The sequence below is a fragment of the Eutrema salsugineum genome, unplaced genomic scaffold (assembly GCF_000478725.1).
Source record: "Eutrema salsugineum unplaced genomic scaffold, Eutsalg1_0 scaffold_12, whole genome shotgun sequence".
NCBI classification, from domain to species: domain Eukaryota; kingdom Viridiplantae; phylum Streptophyta; class Magnoliopsida; order Brassicales; family Brassicaceae; genus Eutrema; species Eutrema salsugineum.
The window spans coordinates 6,358,377-6,372,863 of NW_006256895.1; the positions used below are offsets into that span (position 1 = coordinate 6,358,377).

The following is a 14,487-nucleotide window of genomic DNA, read 5'->3' on the forward strand; positions in this document are numbered from 1 at the left end:
CAGGTGTTTTTACTCAATTTTAAAGGTTTTATAAGTGTTTTCTATGTTTTGGAGTTTTAAAAGGCTTTTCAGGAAACTTGGGACTTTGGAGTGCATTTAGGAGCAAAAGTACATTTTTGGATAAATTCAGGCCGTCAGAAGTTTGGCAACCAAAGAAGACCTTCTCACCGTCTGTTCATCCCCAAATTTGGAAATTCTAGAGGAGACAACCAGCTTTCCAACACACTTCGAATCAAAGCAATCCAACGGTTAGATCTCAAGATATCATCAACGCACTGAAGGCCGATCAACACAAGCCCAGTCAAGCACAAGTGCTTTCACCCGCGGCCAGCCTTCTTCCCACCGCGGCTCAGGAGGTTTCACCCCCGGTGGACCTATGTCCAAACCTCAGGAGCCCAACTAAGTCCCAAGACACTTCTTGCACCCATTTTACAAGCCCTAGGTACCCAAGACTTGGAGAAACACTATAAATACTCATTTTTAGGTCTTTTGTAAAAGAGCCTCTTTCTTATCTTTGAGAGAGAACTCATTCATAGTTTTAGGTTTTTATTTTATGCCTTTGTAGAAGCTTTTCATCGCCATACTGTCTTCAATAAGAGAATTTTTTCTGCAACTTTGTTTCTTTTACTTTTCTTCTACTTAGTTCTAAACCGATGATGATGTCTACCTCAGCCATGTCTGAGTATTCACCTAGTTGGGTGAAAGGGTAATCCAAAGGGAACCCATGTTCGAATGACATCTATGTTTTTAGGAAAAGGGATTTTGATTTTTAACATGATTCTCCCATTCATCCAATTCTCAGAAGCGGTAATTCTGGATTGATCACCCAGAATCCGATCCTAGGTTTAATCCGAGCCACAAGATTGTTGTATCTGGGTTGCCTGAACCAGATCTTATGGACGTCCCCGTCGTAGGAGACAAAATCTACTTATGGAGGATACGTAAGCAGAGATGGATTCCGATCTACAAAGCATGATCTTGTTCTGGCATGAGAACGAGAGTTAATTGCCATGAACAAGTGATTAGATGATTAGGGTGACGAGAGTTGGCTAATCTTACATGTGTCTATCCTAGTTTCAGAGTCACAGAAAATCCTTGCTTAAATTCCTTGTGTTTTAGAACATGAACCCTAAAGATGAACTTTGAACCCAGCGCTTTTTCCTTACTGTTTTTCAACCGATTTTTACTTAAAGCTCTTTTTAAATTCTCTGCATAATTAGATTTAGAGACAAACCAAAACCCCTTTTTATTAGATTAGGTTTACGATTGTTTTTAGCATCAGTTAGAAGTCCTCAACACACAAATCTCTGTGGATTCGATCCCTAAGTACTACTGCGTTTGCTGTGCACTTGCAGCTTGTCTAGGGTAAAACTTGTGTTGCCCACTGCACTCACATCATCTGCGCTCCAGGTCGGACTGTGTGCATGGTGATGTAGATGATGAAGTATGGTCGGTGGAAACTGATGGTTGATATTGAGCATGTTACACAGTCTCGGGACTGATGCTGAAGGTATGTAAACTTGGTGCTTCTCAGTGCCAGTGCAATACTTGTAAACGAACCTATCTAGAACAGAAATGGCACGAGCGATAGTGTGATTGCGAGAGAGATAGAGTAGGTCATACCAGTCGTCGGGAAGTGGATCATCAGATGAGAAATTGAATCCAACAGCCTGTAGTATGGCTGTAATAGCGCTCCCATAAGCAGTAGTAGCATCCTCACATCCATGTTAATCATTCTTCACCTTCACCATGTTCTGTGCTATAATCCAGGCAAAGCAGGCAAGTCAAGGGTTGTCCATAAATGGTGTCTGAAGTGTAATGATCTGAGTCTTCATAACACACCCTCTAGAGAAAATCATGTGTGCTAAGAGCTTGTGCACAACTCTCACTGTGGGATGAGTAAGGATAGCTGACTTGGATCTCCCGCTATCATAGACGCCATGACCCATCTCTCTCCATAAGTCAAAATCAGGTTCTTCTACGAGATGAATGTCATCAGTGTATGGAAGCTTAAGAGCCTCACAAAGTGCAGAAACGGTGAGTGAGTAGGACTGTCCACGGATAGAGAATGATAGGACACTGTCAGATGCTCTAGGGCTCCTCCTCTTCGTGTGGTGAAGGGTGACGGTTGCTAAGAACTCGCGGACTAGTTCGGCATAAGTTGGAAGATTCAGCTCCATGTAGGGTCTCAACCTAAGTGCATCGATGTACCAGATGACATCTTCTCTAATCCCAAGCATCTCGAGTGTATGATAATCAATGCAGGGCGTTGGTTTGATGTTCAGCTTCTTGAAGCGCCTTGCATAATCAACTCTTGGGTTAATCTCCTTCCCAATGTATCTGATCATTGGTGGCTTGGGAATCGCATGGGCTTCTCTTGAGTGTTGGAGCAGCCTCATCACACGACCTCTTGTTCTCGGTATAGCTCGGCTAAGCATGTACTCTCCAAGAGTACTATCATCAGGTATTGCCTCGGAGCTGTCACCAGTGCGATGGCTTCTCCGAGACTCGGTTGGTTCCATTTCTCTTGCTAGAAAGAGAGATTTGACGATATATTTGAAATCAGCCTTGAAAAAGAGTTAGGTATGGTCCAAGAATTTCTTAAAAAGCTTAAGAATTGAAAAAGATGTTCTATCTCCTAAATCTCCAAGTATTTTGGAAGACAAGAGAAAAAGGAGTTTTGATCCATAAAGTGCATTTCCTTTCTTTTAAAAGCGTTTTTGTGGCAAAAACGGGGAATTCTCGGGAATTCAAAAGCTTCAAGAAACTTACCTCACTTGTTTGATACGCAACCGGAAATTAAAAACTTATGGAAAATCTGCATGGGCTTTCCAGGGAATGTTCCGCAAATTTCGGGAATCACCAGAAATCTCTGAAAAGTAACAGGAATCGGATGTCCCGTCTCAACAACCAACGGCCACGGTCAGGTGGCGCGCGACCGCAGCAGTCCTAAGCTCGGCCGCAGTAACATTCACGGTGCCGCGGTCGAAGGTGTGTTGGCCGTGGGTCGGTTGGTCGCGACCGCGGCCCATCCTGCGGTCTTCGTCCATCTTTCAGGTTTTTATCGGGCCGAGCAGCTAAAAACTTCTCCTTTTTTCAGTTTTTCTATTTTTCTGAATTTTTTAAAGGTACCTGAAACTAAAAAGAAAAAGGAAACATAAATTTCAAAAAAGGAAAAGAAAACTAAAATAAAGTGTACCTAAATGGGTTGCCTCCCATCAAGCGCTTTTGTTTTAAGTTGTTTAGCTCAACTTAGGCTTAAAAGATCAGGTTGGTCGGAACTCCACTTGATGTGCCTTTATCATTTTCGGGTGCTGGACATTTGGCTTCTTCTTCTTCTTAAGGCACCAGCTTCTTTCCTTTACTCTTCTTTCGTACTTTAACGTTGTTTAAAACCTTTTTTGTGTTCTCGATCAGTTCTTGGATCTGTTCCTCGCTAGACTCTACTTAATCTAATGGAATGATGATCTTAATTTTTTCAATAGGTCTCGGCTTCTCCTTCTCTTTCTCCTTTGGCCGTTTTCCTTTGCTTGGAACATTGTCTGGGACAGTGGAATAAAACTTCTTTCGGTCTACGTTTAGGAAGACAGCATGCCGGTTTGCATGATCTATTACTACTCCTATTGTAGCTAGAAATGGTCGCCCGAATATAAGTGGTCTCTTCTTGTCTTGATCCATTTCCAGAACTTGAAAATCTGCTGGAACAATCTTGTTCCCAACTAGGATTTGTACGTCATGAATCGCCCCTTCGGTATCTTTTTGAGATGAATCTCCAAAGATCACCTTAACCATCGATTGCCTTAAGGTTTTTATCCCCAATTTTTTGGTAAATGTCTTAGACATGATGTTGACATTGGCTCCTGAATCGCATAGACAGTCTGTGAACTTGATCCTTGAAATGAAACATTGGAAAGGAAAACATCCCAGATCATCGGCTTTTGTAAGCCTTTGAAACGGGGAACGTTGAGGTACCTTGAATGGTGGTTGCTTAGCATCGACATCCTTGTAGAGAGATATAAAGACTGGGGCTTCTTTATCATCTCCTTTGGCCTCAACTCCTTCTTCAGGCAGTGTGGTGATGGCATTCCAAAATTTCCTGGGGTTGTCTTCAACTCTCCCAGGAAGAGCTCCATTTTGTCTCTTCATTGAATCGGCTGTTTGGGCAACTTGGACATCTAGCTTTTTGACGTGAGAAGATAAAGCTTCAAACTTCCCGTTCAGGTCATTTTACATGCAATCCACTTTCACGTTCATGTCTTTAGATGCTTTCTCGTTTGTCATAACAAGCTGTTGGATGGACTGTTCAAGTCTTCCGATTTGCGAAGCTAACTGGTTTATTGTGACTCCCTGCTGCTGTCCAAATTGATTGTTGAATCCCGTACCTTGATAGTTGTATGGTTGTCGCAGTTGAAAGACTCCAGTCCATCCAAAATTTCCACCTTGAAACTTAATTTGGAAGGGCTTATAGAGCGGTGGGTAATGCTGGTCTTGAGGATTTTCCACATTTGGATTGCGGTAAGAAAGATTGTTGTGGTCTTCATTCCAAAAGTTATTGTTGAAACCGTTGTTGAAGCAATTCGGATATGGTGCTTGTGCTCCTACATAGTTCACTTCTTCTTCTTGAAAGGTTGGATTAGTGTGATCGGTATCACAAGGTCCTTCGTCTTGTACGCATTGTTGGTCTCTCAAGCATGGATTGGGCGATTGTGGCTTTTTAAAAGCTGGCTCATCATATTCTTCAACTCGGTTATCTCCTTGTTATCTGTTCCAGTCTGCTTCGTCGATCGATCGTATTCCGGGTAGTCATTGCTATTGGTTTGAGCTAAATTTTCGATGAGAACTCTTTCTTGTGCTATCGTCTTCTGTCCCAAATCTCCATTGCTGGATGTATCAAGTGAAATTTTGTATTTTGGTTGCAAATCTCTGTAAAATGTGCTCAGCAGGTTTGATCCGGGAAATCCATGGTGAGGGCAGTCACGTTCATACTCTTTAAAACGCTCCCAGGCATCATAGAAGGGTTCAGCCGGTCCTTGCTGAAAACTTTAGATCTTGGTTCTCAATCAGTTCGACCTTGACTTTATATAGAAATGGTTCAGTTTACATTTTTCCCAGTTAGTGATCGATCCTGCAGGCAAAGATTTCAACCAACGGTGATCTTTATCTGCTAATGAAAAAGGGAACAACTTACACTTTAAATAGTCTGCTGGAACTTGGTTTATCCTCATCATGCTTCAGATTTCTTCAAAGAGTTCAATGTGATCCATTGGATGATCGGAAGGAACTCCATGGAACTGGTTTTGTTTCACCAAAGCGATGATTTGAGGCTTGACTTCAAACTCATTCTGGTTCGGGAATGGTACTTGAATTGCAGATCGATTTTGAAAATTCTGAGTAGGTGCGTCAAAATCAGTTATGCGATGGTTCCTAACTTGTCTTCGGTGTTGATTTGCTTGCTGAAAAGGGCGGTTGTTTTGAGGTCAAGGACTTGCTCTAGGGCCGCAATAATGTGAAAGTATTTTATTCTTGGCAGACTATGGAGGAACTTTTTAAGAAGCTTTGTTTCATCAATGACTTCTCCCAATGCGGTTGACTTCGTAGCTAACTCCGAAAGCTTCCCGACAAAGTCTTTTATGGTATCTGTTTCCTTCATCTTTATTCGGTCTAACTTAGTGGTTAATGTTTGAAGTCTTGCTTCTTTAACTCTGTCAGCTCCCATATTCCTAGTTTTTATTGCGTCCCAAACTACTTAAGCGGATTCGAAGTTTCCGAGTTGCAGAGTTAATACATCGGGTATCGATTGGAATAAAAGAGCTCTGGCCATATCGTCTTTTTCAAGGGCATTGTCTCCCTCTTTTGTTCTGGGATCGAACGTTTCCCAAACCTTGTACACCTTAAGTGCTGCTTGCATTCAAATCGCCCATACCGTATAGTTAGTGGTATTAAGCATTGGAAATTGTATAGGCGAAGGACTGCTCTCCCTCAGCTTGGTAGTTACCAGAACAATATCGCCCATATTGCTGTATCGGATGATCTTTGTTTTGGCTCTGATACCAAATAAGCTTAACACTTTGAGATTAAGAAAACACCTTTATTGCTTTAAAGAAAATAACTCAAAACTTAAAGCTCTCAAAACTCTCTCTATAGACTCATGAGTCTACCACACTTTGGTAACTTCATATATATAGAGAATGTTTTCCTAAATCCTAAACCAATTAGAAATACAAATTTCCTTTTCTTTAGATATCTCCTAAATATATTTAGATAACTCCTAAATATAACTATTCCTAATTGATCTAGGAAGCTTGCTGCTCAAGCTTTCTTCAAGCTTAATCGAACATGAGAGCTTTGAGAAGGAAGCATAGGGTTTGGGGAAAGCGAGAGCTGAAATTGATAAGAAATGACAGAAAGTAAAACTGGGGTTTTGGAAGTGAGAGAAATGGAGGAGATGAGAGAGTAAGGTTATTCAAGAAGAAGCTACAAACAAATTGCAGAGGAATGTTGCTAACATGAAACTGGCACTGGTGAAGGATAAGGTAGAATTGGAGAATTATAAGTCTGAGAAGAAGTGCACAGAGAAAGCTCTGAGTGAATCATAGAAAATGGAAATAGAGAAGGTGTTAAAGAAGGCCGAGTTGTGGAAGAAGCTAGGATTGCGCTAGCAGTGTTGAAGGAGAATAGCCTACTAATGGAGTACTCAATGATGACCAATAGAGTTCCTTGGAAGGAAAATTACAGTGGCTAGTGGTTGCTGCTGGTTCAGTTAACTTATTATCGACTGTAAGAACGAATGTTTTGACATTGTTTTTAATTTTCTAACTAGATTTTAACTCCGTGCATCCGCACGGGATTTTTTTATTTTTATTTCTAATATAATATTTTTTATAAAATTTCATTTTATTATTTATTTCTTTTTAAATCAAGAATTTTGTAATCATGTTTAACTTTGAATAGTTATAAATTTCTATATTAGTAGAATAAGGATATGAGTTAATTAAATATATATTGATCTAATGTTAATTATGAACTTTGTTATTATGTAAATTTACACATAAACAATCTACATATCTATGAATTGGCTAACAAGTCCGTTTAATTATCTCAAATTATTTTTTAATATTTAACATGTTTTGACAAACTAATCTGAATAAAACTGTAATTATAAATGCATAACTCTAACTTGCTCCATCATATTATTGTATAATATAAATATTTATCAATATTAAATATTTTATACTTTAGACCAATTGATTATGATTAAATATAATAAGATATTCATTTACCATTTGTGTTATTATGAAAATTTTATTTAAATTAAAAATTTTAAATTAAATCTAACCTGTATTCAAAGAATTTTCAAATAACTAAAGTTATTATCTAAAATTTCGTAATAAATTTATTTATAATTTTATTTAATTTTAAATTAAATGGAATCTATATTTTCGTAATTAAAATTAATTGAAAAAAATTTCGAATAATTTGAAATTTAAATTAAATATAAACTATATTTAAGGAAATCTAACAATATCTAAATTAATACTAATTTTTGAAATTTGATATAATATAAAATAAAATATTTTAAAAAAATTCAGGTATGTTTGGAAACAGGCACTAAAAATGCTTCTGTTTTAATAGAATAGATGGGATAAACAAAAGAAAAAAAACATGATATTAGAAAAACTCATGTATATACACAGGTATTCCTCTAGTAATATCAGAAAATCAGTCAACATTCATTCCAGGAAGAGCAATATCAGATAATGTTTTATCCCGCATGAAGTTCTACACTTTATATATCCGGCTTTGATCTGAGGTTCAGATTAGTACATGAGTTTATGTTCTTCTTGATAGGTTCTCTTATTTTCATGTTTCAATTGCTAAATTGGGTGAACAAAAATCTTGATGATCTTTAGTAAAACTAGCGGTTTAGTTTGTATTATTGTTTTTTCATTGGACCTGTTTCGGAGAAATATCATTTTCTATTTTTTTAGGAAAAACGATATATTTCCCCCTCAAAAATATTATATAGTAACAGATTCAACCAAATGTTCGACCTTGGCTTAAATTTTCCCAATTGCAAAGTTGAAAACTTATTTTTCCTAATTAGAAAGTTTGAAATCTATGTACCTTCAATATAAAAGTTCAAAACTAATAACCACCCAGACCATGATTTAAATCGGTTTACAATTTACCACTGAAGCTTAACAAATTAAAAATAAAATCAAACCAGAGTATGACCCGATTTCAATGGATTAACAAAATTAATACCAACCCAAAATCTAAACCCAAAGTAAACCCAAAAAAAAATTCCTCGTGAATTTCTGTGTAGCGAGCTTACCTTTGTGAATTCTTCTTTCTGTGACTGTCACCCTAGTGTTCTGTCTTCATCTTCTTCCTAGCATAGGACGGGCATATTGTGCATATCTTTTGCTAGCTTCCTCAATTCTCCTGCAAATTGTGCATAAGGTTCTGATTTGGATTTCGGGTTCCATGTCTACAAAGAAATGCAAATCACCCAATGTAAGACAAAAACGACATCAAAGTTAAAGCTTTGGCAATTCAATTCCAGTATGATCTATGTCTCTCTTCAACCTCTTTCGACATTTTTCTAGCAATGAATATTCTTTTAGATACAGTTGTTTACTTGGCTCTCCTTAAATCAGATATAAACTGTGCACAATAGACAGTTAAATCTTTAGCAATTCAGCTTCAATATGATCTCGAAATCACAAAGTCATGGGCCTCTCGAAATCAGTGGAATAACTTCCACTATATAGACTCTAGACGAGCTCGAAAATATGTTATTCAAATTTGTTTGTCACGAATTAAGTACTAGATCTTTCAGGTTTTGTAATTTTGCCGGTGGGATTGTTCCGTTGAGATAATTGAGATTGAGATCAATCGTTTGAAGCTCCGAGCACTGATATATTGCCAACATAATCTGTCTGGCAAAACGATTTTGAAATCTGCCCATCAAAATTGTTGTAGGAAAGTTTCAAGCTTTTGAAGGTTGGTGCAGTTGATAAGCGCAATAGGGATGTAGTCTGTTGGTGGTATGCTCTACAACCCGGTTGGGTCCGGTATAGACCGCCAGTTTATGATGGTCAATGCTGGAATGGCTTCGGCCTGATTTGAAGGTCCATCAGTGATAAGACCCAATGATAAAAGTTGGTGGGATTAGAGGGAGAAAACCCTAAGACACATGGGATTCAGTTACTGTTCAAGGGGCTGGACTCCTTTCCAAGGAATAGAGAGCTCACTAATATTGTATCCAGTTCGTCGAGAAACCTTCGAACCCAAAAATTTGTATTCCGAATTCGATATATTAATAAAAAGAGTCTTTACGACCTTGAATTACCAAATTGACCCTTTTAAGTTGAGATCTATAGTCAATAATTGGCGGTCACTGTGGGGCCGATTCAGTAATCGACCTTCGAACAACGATGACAGACGCAGCACAACCGACCTCTATCCAAGTCGGGAGCCAAGTCACCATGTTCGATAACGACCCGAGGCAGGTCCCACCACAGGTCGGCGGACCTCCAGGCGATGGCGAACATAGCCCGGCCCGACCTTCAGTATATACCTCAAGAGACAACGTATGACCGAGTTCAGTAGGAGCTCCAACCAGCACCGAAGCCCGACATGCAACGATAGCTACCTTCAATCTAACCGCACTCATAAACGCCTTCGCCGCTTAGATGCAGGAGCTGGTCAAAAGCAACGATGCCAAGTTCGCAACCCTCACTGCACAGATCACCAACTTGCAGCAAGAGAGTCCGCTTAGAAGATGGAACCTTATCAGCGATTTCCAGGGAGAGGGAAATCAACAACACACTGCAGCACGTTCGGTGGTCTAGCAGTTCGAAATCCCAATCCCCCAGTCGCACACCCCGGAAGCCACGCACGACCTAGAAATTGAGCGGATGCAAGCCTAACTACGTGACATTAGCTCAAATTTCCATCAGACAACCAGTTCGGCACCAAAGATCGACCGAGTAATCCAAGAAGCGCAGAAAACGTTATTCACCTCCCGGATAACCAACATTCCTGTGCCTAATCTCGAGAAATTAAAGCTACGACCATATGAAGGAAACTCAGATCCTAGGCACTTCCTCACGTCGTTCGAGATCGTGATAAACCGGCTAAAGTTCAGTTAGGCCGAACAGAAGGATGCCATCCAATGCCACCTTTTCGTCGAAGACCTCGAAGACATTGCATTGGACTAGTTCTCTAGGCTGGAAGCCAACTCCATCGACAACTATAAGGAGCTTTCGACCAAATTCGCAAAACATTTTTCTATGTTCATGGGACAGAAAACTCGTGTGGAAAATATCCCAGAGAGAGACCGAGTCCCTTAGAGATTTCATGGCCTGCTTCAAGGAGATCATAGCATAGTGCACAGTTGATGACGAAGCCGCCCTCGAAGCATTATACTAGAAGACCTGGTATAAGTCCTCGTTCCACAAGGAACTTCGTCGCAACAGACCCCTCACTCTCGAAGACGCGTTTCATAAATTGAATATTTTCATCGCGGAAGAAAAAGAGGAGGCCGCCAAGGATCGCCAGTACTCGGCAACAAAGCCTAACCAACCCCCGACCCCAATGGTTAAAGATATCCAAGGGGCAAACTGCAGCCCAGAAAATCAACTGGGATGGTAAACCAGGCCGGACCTTCAAATTCAAAAACAGGTTGGCCCCCGAAATCTTGGAACACGTGGAACCGAGAGGATGACACGCCAGCGAGTGAACGTTTTTGCGAATACCACGAACGGTACGGGCATAGCACGGAAGAATGCAGACATCTAAGAGACTTCTTGCTACAGCAGTACCACAAGGGGGAGGTCGCTGTTACAGACGTGCCCTGACCCGGCCTCTGACGACCAAACCTTCGACAGAACAAGTCCGAGAACCAAGAGCCCGCTAAAGCTACCGACTCCGACGATGAACCGACTGCTTCCCCTAAACGAGACCATGAAGCAGTTAACCGGGAAGCAAATGTTCCCAAATACAGAAAAAGGTTAACATGATTATTGGAGCACTGGAATCGTGTAATTATTCAGTTCGGGTGCTAGACGAGTATAGCCGCCAAACTTCAAGTGCCACCCTTCCACAACAACGGCTACAGTGACCTTACTCTTCACTGACGCCGATCTACATGGAGTATACATGCCTCACAACAACTGCCTCGTCGTCGAACTACAGGTTGGTGATGTCGAGGTAAGCAGGATACGGATCAACAGTTCGGTGAACGTCATCTTCAAGGAAACCCTTAAGAACATGGATTTCCCGGACTCAGAAATCAAGCCATATATGGAGTCGCTAACCGGCTTCACCGAAGATAAGACAATGACAGTTGGTACGGTGAACGTACCGATCTACGTCGGAGGATCAGCTCGAATGATCAAGTTTCTAGTCCTCAACAAGCTGGAGATTGACAACACCATCCTAGGTACTTCTTGGTTGTTCGACATAAAAGATGTGGCCTCCACCTTCCACCAGTGAGTCAAATTGACCCCATCCAGAATATACACATTAAAAGGAACTCAGACCATATCCCGGCAATGCCATCTCACCGAGTGCAAACTCAGTCTTGCACGAACATGCATCATAGGCCCCTGCCAGAAAGACAGTTTTTCGGTGGTAAGCGAGTTCGCCCAACCAAAGCAAAGCCTTGTCGAACAGGTCGGCATCGATCCAACCAATCCGGAGAGATGCGTAGGAATAGACGCTGAACTCGATAAAGATATCTGGGAGGCACTCGTCAACTTCTTCCGGAAGAACGTCGCCACATTCGCATGGTCCATCGACGGCATGCCGGGAATCAGCCCGGAGATCACTTGCCACGAGCTAAACGTTGATTCGACCTATAAGCCGATTAAACAGAAAAAACGCAAGCTCGAACCAGAAAAGACGCGAGCGGTCAACGACGAGATCAAAAAGCTTCTTAAGGCTGGTTCAATCATGGAAGTCCGATACCTGGACTGGTTAGCAAATCTATTGGTAGTAAAGAAGAAGAACAGAAAGTGGAGGATCTGTGTCGACTTCACCGACCTGAAAAAAGCCTTCCCCAAATACAGCTTCCCCTTGCCTCACATTGATCCTCTTGTGGAAGCAACAGCCGGAAACGAATTGCTATCCTTTATGGACGCCTTTTTGGGGATACAATCAGATACTGATGCACTCCGATGACCGTGAAAAGGCTTCGTTCATCACAGATCGGGGGATATATTGCTACAAGGTCATGCCATTTGGCCTCAAAGGTGTGGGTGCAACATATCAGAGACTTGTAAACCGTATGTTCGCTAGCCAGCTCGGCAAAAACAATGGAAGTGTACATCAATGACATGTTAGTCAAGTCATTATACGCTAAGGACCATTTCGGTCACCTTGCGTCATGTTTCGACATCTTGAATGAGTACAGGATGAAGCTTAATCTTGCTAAGTGCACATTTAGTGTAACAACAGGAGAGTTTCTCGGATATATCGTGACCGAGAGAGGAATCGAAGCCAATCCAAAACAGATAACGTCATCTTAGATCTGCCGTCTCTGACCTCGAAGAAAGAGGTCCAGAAGTTAACCGGAAGGATCGCCGCCCTTGATGCTACAAAAGCAGGGTGTCTGTTTTACTAAGCTTCAGGTTTTAATTTATAACCCCTAAATGTCTGCAAGTGCACAGATGTGCGCTGTAGTACTTATGGTAGCGATCCACAAAGACTTAGTTGTTTCAGTACAAATTCACGCTAATTCTTAAATCAGACTAGAACTAAACAGATTTGGGTTTTGGTTTTGGTTGTCACTAAATCTAAACTAAAAAGCAAGTAAAAAAGCAATTGAAAACAAAAGCAAGTGAAAGCAGGAAAATCGAATGAAAAGCGGAGAATGTAAACAATAGAAAACAAACGCTGGGCTCAAGGGTATTGCAGGGACTCATGGACTAAACCTATGATGAAAATAAGTAAATAATAAAGGTAATTGACTACGTATGTTTTAGAATTTGAGGCATGGAAGTATGAATAGTCTGCTTTTGCAGCACTAAACAACTATCTCTCGCAACCCTGACCAGTAGGTTTCCATTCTGACCCTGGAAGAGAGTAGATGCAATAGTTTAAAAAAGACTCATCAACATTCACAACTCATTTATAGGTAGGTTTCCAGTCCTATAATAGAATTGCTGATAACACCGGATTTTGACCATTTTTATGGATCACTTTAATGTCTTTCATAGGTGTTTTTACTCCATTTTCAAAGGTTTTCAAAGGATTTCTATGTTTTCGGATTTTAAAAAACTTTTCAGGTAATTTGGGATAAAGAGGCATAAATTGGAACAAAAAGACTCTTTTGGATAAATGTAGACCGTCAGAACTCTCATGGAGAGACGAAGATCTTCTCACCGTCTGATCACCCTCAAAATTGGACAACTTATAGAAGAATCAGCCAACTTTCAAATGCACTTTGTTTGGAGATATTCCAACGGTTGGATCTCAAGATACCCCATTTGCCCCGGAGATGTTCGTAGACGGCCAGCAAGTCACGCGACCGCGACCACCAGCCTATTTCCCGCGGTCACAAGCTTCCCGACCGCGGCTAACTACCTATTTCTCACGGTTACATCACTCCCGACCGCGGCCGGCCAAAGTCATTTCTGAAGCCCAAAGTCATTTCTCAGCCTCAATTCCGGAACCCATATTTCTGAAGTGACTATACACCATCATGGAAGTGAGCCGAGGAAGTGAAGGTTCGACATCGAGTGGTTGACTGGGTTGCGTAGAGAACGGAGAATAGAGGGAAAACCCATATTTCTGAAGCCTAAAGTCATATCTCAGCCTCAATTCCGGAACCCTAGAGACCATGGAGTATTGAAGATTATAAATACTTGTCATTTAGGTCGTTTTTAGACACAACCTTCATACTTTTACAGAAACCCTTTTCCTTTAGCCATTTTTATGCGATTTTTATAGAAGATTGTTCAAGTCTGAGTTCTTCAATAGAGAAGCTTTCTTTCATCTATTTTCTTTACTGTTTTTGATTACTTTTATTAAAACCAATGATGATGTCGACCTCAGCCATGTCTGAGTAGATCCCGAGTTGGGCTTAGGGTTCCCGAAAGGGGCTCTCATAATCGATTAAGATATCTAGGTTTATAGATCTGGGATTTTAACTTTGTTCTCTGTTTATTCTCGTTCTTATTGCATGTATGCTTGATTGATCACCTAGTATCTGATCTAGATAGTTAGTGTTGCGAAAGTTTTCATTAAGTATCAGACCTAGAATGAAACAGGCGATTTTTTCGTAGGAGTGGAAACCTACCTGCGGCGAGATTGTGAGTACTGACGAGTCTTGTGCAGCTCTTGCGTTCTCTCCCTTCCAGGGCTAGAGTGGAAACCTACTGGTCAGGGTTGCGAGAAACAGTTGGTTATGATCACGGCAGTGACGTAGTCATACCGCCGTACTCTAGCTCTAGAACCCTATATTTTGATATCCGTCAA

At 40.8% G+C, this 14,487-nt stretch overlaps 1 protein-coding gene and 1 non-coding gene across 2 annotated transcripts; both read left to right on the top strand.

The window, feature by feature from the left end:
• The first annotated feature begins 4,956 nt into the window (after nucleotides 1-4,956).
• On the top strand, nucleotides 4,957-5,061 carry LOC112089576. Its single transcript, XR_002901211.1, has one exon. It is a non-coding gene; the product is annotated as a small nucleolar RNA R71 (small nucleolar RNA).
• Nucleotides 5,062-11,166: 6,105 nt separating this feature from the next.
• Nucleotides 11,167-12,189, top strand: LOC112089148. Its single transcript, XM_024160126.1, has 2 exons — nucleotides 11,167-11,449; nucleotides 11,540-12,189. The coding sequence occupies exons 1-2, from the start codon at nucleotides 11,167-11,169 to the stop codon at nucleotides 12,187-12,189; spliced, it is 933 nt and encodes a 310-aa protein (XP_024015894.1).
• The last annotated feature ends 2,298 nt before the right edge of the window (nucleotides 12,190-14,487 follow it).

What these genes read in the sequence shown, in the direction of transcription:
- LOC112089148 (XM_024160126.1), top strand. Translation starts at nt 11,167, where the DNA reads ATGCCTCACAACAACTGCCTCGTCGTCGAACTACAGGTTGGTGATGTC. An exon ending in GATTGACAACACCATCCTAG is followed by an intron (nt 11,450 to 11,539) that starts GTACTTCTTGGT and finishes ACACATTAAAAG; the next exon opens with GAACTCAGACCATATCCCGG.